This window comes from Tupaia chinensis, unplaced genomic scaffold (genome assembly GCF_000334495.1).
Source record: "Tupaia chinensis unplaced genomic scaffold, TupChi_1.0 Scaffold000226_1, whole genome shotgun sequence".
Taxonomy (NCBI): Eukaryota; Metazoa; Chordata; class Mammalia; order Scandentia; family Tupaiidae; genus Tupaia; species Tupaia belangeri.
The window spans coordinates 5,733,151-5,737,537 of NW_006159701.1; the positions used below are offsets into that span (position 1 = coordinate 5,733,151).

Sequence of the window (4,387 nt, forward strand, 5' to 3'; positions counted from 1 at the left end):
GAGAGGATGGAAGGAAGGAAGGAAAGAAGGAAGGGAGGGACAGAGCAAGGGAGGAAAGAAGGAAGGGAAAGGGAGGGGAGGGAAGGAGGGAAGGAAAATGAGAAGGAGAGAGGAAGGCAGGGAAGTGAAAGAAAGGGAAGGAAGGAAGGAAGGAAGAGGAAGGGAAGGGAATAGAAAGGAAGGGAGGGAAGGAGAGAGAGAGACATAGGATGTGCCTTTCCAAATCTTACAACATTGTTGGGGCCAGGACAAAAATGATATGATAGAATAAGTAAGAAAGTTCAGTGTGATATGTGGTATGTCACGACAATATGTTGGAAGTATCAAGTGATTAATAGGGACAGGGTGATAGAGGTTGCAGAGTGGGGGACAAACAAGATACCCCTCCCCACCCTGCCCTCTTCCACCACTCTGTCTGGTCTTCAAAGAGCAATGCTAGTAAGGTCAAGTCAGACTCCTAGGCAGCAGGATGCCAGAAGGTACTACAGGGGTTATCAAAGCATAATGTCCACTTTTTACAAATAGAGAAATTGAGGCTCCCTGTGAGTCAAGATACTGATGGAGTAAATATTGGTTTCAGGTGATACATTTTCCACCTCCCTATCAGCAGCACAGATGCCTGTCTTGCTGTGAAGTGATTTCTTCATCCTAATCTCACCTCTTGTTTTTTTTTTTTGTTTTTTGTTTTTTTTTTAATATAAGATAAGAGCTTCAGAAAAGACCAAGAAAAAGATGGGCCACTTGTATGACCACCTGAAGAAGAAGTTCATGACAGACCAGCTCAGGAAGCTGGGGCGCTGGAGACGGGAGTCCCTGGGCATTCAGCAGTACTTGGACGCCATCCGAGTGTACAAAGTCCAGTTGAAACTCCGGTCTCGCAAGAGAAACCGGCCACCTTAGTCCCAGCAGGATGACCTGCCCTGGGGCCAAAGCAACATGGATCTGACCACAGGAGAACTAGAAACTAGCCGGCCTTCACCAGCACAGAACAATAAACTGAGACCAACGGACAGTGGAGCACAAAATACCCTGGGCAATTCTCATATTCCTTGGCCCACCCATCCCCTCTTTTCTGATAAGGGTGAAGAGTCTGAATCAAGCCAGCTTTCAGGATTAGGGCAGAGGTTAAGACGAAGATCAACCTTTCAGTACCCGCATGTCTGAGATGACATGCCAGGCCAGGTGTGCTGCAACAGTGGTACCTTAGATGGGAAGGACTCAGTAATGCCACTGCCTGGCATGCCTGTTGTAAGGGCAGGGCAGGGCATTAGACCTACCTGGCTTAAGTGCTGATTCTGCCACCCACCAGCTGTGTGACTTTGTAACCTCCTTGAGCTTCTGTTTCCTCATCTGAATAAATGGGATAGTAGTAGTAAGGGAACCTGCCTCTGAGAACTGGCATGAAGATGGAGGGTACTTGGCCCCGGGCCAAGTACATTCTCATCATGATGGTTCCCTCCACTTCCTGTGCTACTTGCTGTCCTGAATGACTCTGATTCTCCCATATGGTGCTTTGACTTCTGAAGATCCCGCATCTAGAATAACTCTTTAGCTCCCCAAGGTTCTCATGAAACACTCTTCATCCTTCAAGGCTTACTCAATGTCATTTCCTCCACCTCCTTGGCCTCCTGTCCATCTCTTTTCCCACCCTACCCAAGTCACATGGGTGTCCTCTGCCTGTGAACTCGGGTTACCTGTGGTGGCTTCATTCTGCCTTTGTGGCAGCTATTCAGTTTTCTGTTCCAGTCCCTGATTAGCTTGTGCACTCTGAGGGTAGGGACCAGGGATCCTCCAAGATTCAGTTCAGGCTTCTTTTCTTCTCCCTCAGCTAGCCCCAGCAGAAAAGGCTGCTCCTCTCTGTGCCCTTGTGTGACCATATGTCTGTCTCTGCACCAAGCGTCTGGTTGACCATTTGCACATTGTCACCCCATCAGGTGGGGACTTTCTCAGTGGCAATGATGCTGACTTACTCAGCCCTGTAACCACAATGCCTAGTAAACGGAATAGTCACTCAATGCTTTTTGATAAATGACTACCTTCGTCCTCTTTGTATTACTCATGGCATCAGGACAGCGCACAGAGTAAAGGCCTGCGACTTTTTTTTTTTTTTTTAAATTCTTTTCCCAGGGCATGTACACTTGCTGGAGAGACAGTGAGACAGAGAGAAAGGAAAGTGAGAAATCACTCTTGGGTGGGGTGGAGGATGGAGAGGGTGACCATGCTGCGTTTCCTTCTCCTTTCGGGATTGTGGACATGCATGCAAATGTACCCGGTATGTTTTTCAAGCTGCTGGGCTCAGTACCCAAACCATGGAGTTGGCCATGTGGGAGTCAGTGCCTTAACCATAATGCCACCTGTTGGTCCAAAGTCTGCTACATTTTTTAAAAAGTTAACTGAGTCTCCTCGTTTTACAGATGAGGAAATTGAGGCCCAGAGAGGTAGCCTGACTTAACCAAGGTCATGCAGCGTGTTAGTGGCAGAGAACTGAAACTGGTGTTCTGACTGCTGTGGAGTGGTCATTCTGCATCACTACAGCGGGTAGGTAAGGACCAGAGTCCTCTGGTGGCTCTCCAAGTCCTCCTTAGGAAGTCCTTGTCACTCCTGCCAGCAATGCTGCCTGGCACCATTCAGCAGCTGTCCTTTCACTGCCCTCAGTGAGTCCTGGAGGCCAGAAGGGCCTGGGTCAGGGGTGGGGATGCAGCTGTTCACCATGGTTTTGTTGCCCCGCTTTGTGGTCTTCCTGTGAGGACTCAAACCTGGTACTTTTCTGTTGGGGCCAACAATCTTTTTTGTCTTCTTTTTTGAGAGAGAGAGAGAATGAGACATCACCCCCCCCCCATGGAAATGTCTATGCCACAATCCTTTCTCTGTTCTCGGAATTTTGGGCATATACACACATGTGCCTGGCTTGTGCTTTCAAGCCTCTGGCTCCAGGACTCAGATCATGCAGTTGGCCATGTGCATGTTTTTCCAAAATGGTGGATCTGGGACTTGAACCATATAGTCGGCCATGTGGTATTCACCTGCCTTAAGCACCATGCCACTGGCCAAAACTGTCTTTTTCTAGGTTCTTGTCTGTTTCCCTGGCTGAGCACAGCTGTTTAGAATAAATGGATTTGGCACATTTAAATGTTATTATCAAATAATATGACCACATGTATATATGTTTTTTTTTTTTGAGAGGTTTTTGCTATAGGGCGCATATGCTCACCAGACAGACAGAAAGAGACAGAGAGACAGAAAGCGAGAAATCCCCCCCCCAGGGGGGATGGTCACGCCGCAATCCCTTCTCCATTCTCCTCTCGGGATCTTGGGCATGTATGCACACGCGCCCGGCGTGAGTTTTAAGCCACCGGGTCCGGGACACGAACTGCGGTCGACTACGTGGGAGTCCAGTGACATAGCCATTACGCTAACTGCTGGTCCCCACATTTATATATAGTTTTTTAAAAAACACCCCAAATGAAAAGAAAAAATAGTGCTTCTTCATTTAGATCAACCACTGCTAGTATTTTGGTGTGTTTCTTAAAGTTAGTATATATTTTTTTTATTTCAGTGGGTCTTCTCCCACTCCTTGGCACTAGAGAGGGGAAAGGCGTTTGGGGTTCTGGAATCTCAGGGGCCTGCAGAGAACTCCCAGCTCTTTTCTCCCAGTTTTCCCCAGGAACTTCCTACCTCCTACATCTCAGCTAGTGCAGCCTCTCCAAGCCTTACCCAGTCCTACCAGCCACCAAGCTCCCTTCTCCCCTGGATGGTTGGCCTGGGTTGGAGATTGATCTCTCCATCCCCATGTAGTGACCCACAGAGTGGGGGACCCCTGGGAATCGAGTGGGCGGGGAGAGTTGGTATGTCAGCCTAGTCCCACTAGCTTCTGATTATGTGGACTTAGTCTTCCTGTTTTTCAGTAAAAAAAAAAAAAGAAGACATTGCATTTATGTAGGGAGTAAGAAGAGGTGAAATTTAGGAGAAGCCACTTAGTTACTGGGAGGGAAGAAGATTAAGGGAAAAAGTAAGGGAAGAATGGAGGGTTGTTGGGTGGACAGATATTGTGGGAAAAAATAGAATCATAAAGAGAAAGAGGGGCTCAAGATTCTTTTTTTTTTTAATTTGCTATAGGGTATGTGCACTCACGAGAGAGAGAGAGAGAGAGAGAGAGAGAGTGTATTCCCTAGGGGTTATGGCCACATTATGGTCCCTTTTCCTCCACTCTTGGGATTTTGGACTCATGCATACCTGTGCTTGGCACGTTTTTTCCAAGCTGCTAGGTCTTGAACTGCAGTCCGTCATGAGGGATTCAGCTATCTTAAGCACCACTGGCTGCCCGACTTCATTACTTCTGAGGACTCAGGGATACTTCCCAGTTTAAAAAACTTGCTGGGTATGCAGT

The 4,387-nt window shown here is 47.7% G+C and overlaps 1 protein-coding gene across 1 annotated transcript in view; it reads left to right on the top strand.

Moving 5' to 3' along the window:
• CUNH5orf52 (chromosome unknown C5orf52 homolog) overlaps positions 1 to 1,381 on the top strand; it is a 10,094-nt gene extending 8,713 nt beyond the window's left edge. The window contains exon 3 of the mRNA XM_006147936.3: positions 703 to 1,381. Coding sequence (XP_006147998.1) covers positions 703 to 900 — 198 coding nt within the window. The 3' untranslated portion in view covers positions 901 to 1,381. The remainder of the gene's footprint in view (positions 1 to 702) is intronic.
• The last annotated feature ends 3,006 nt before the right edge of the window (positions 1,382 to 4,387 follow it).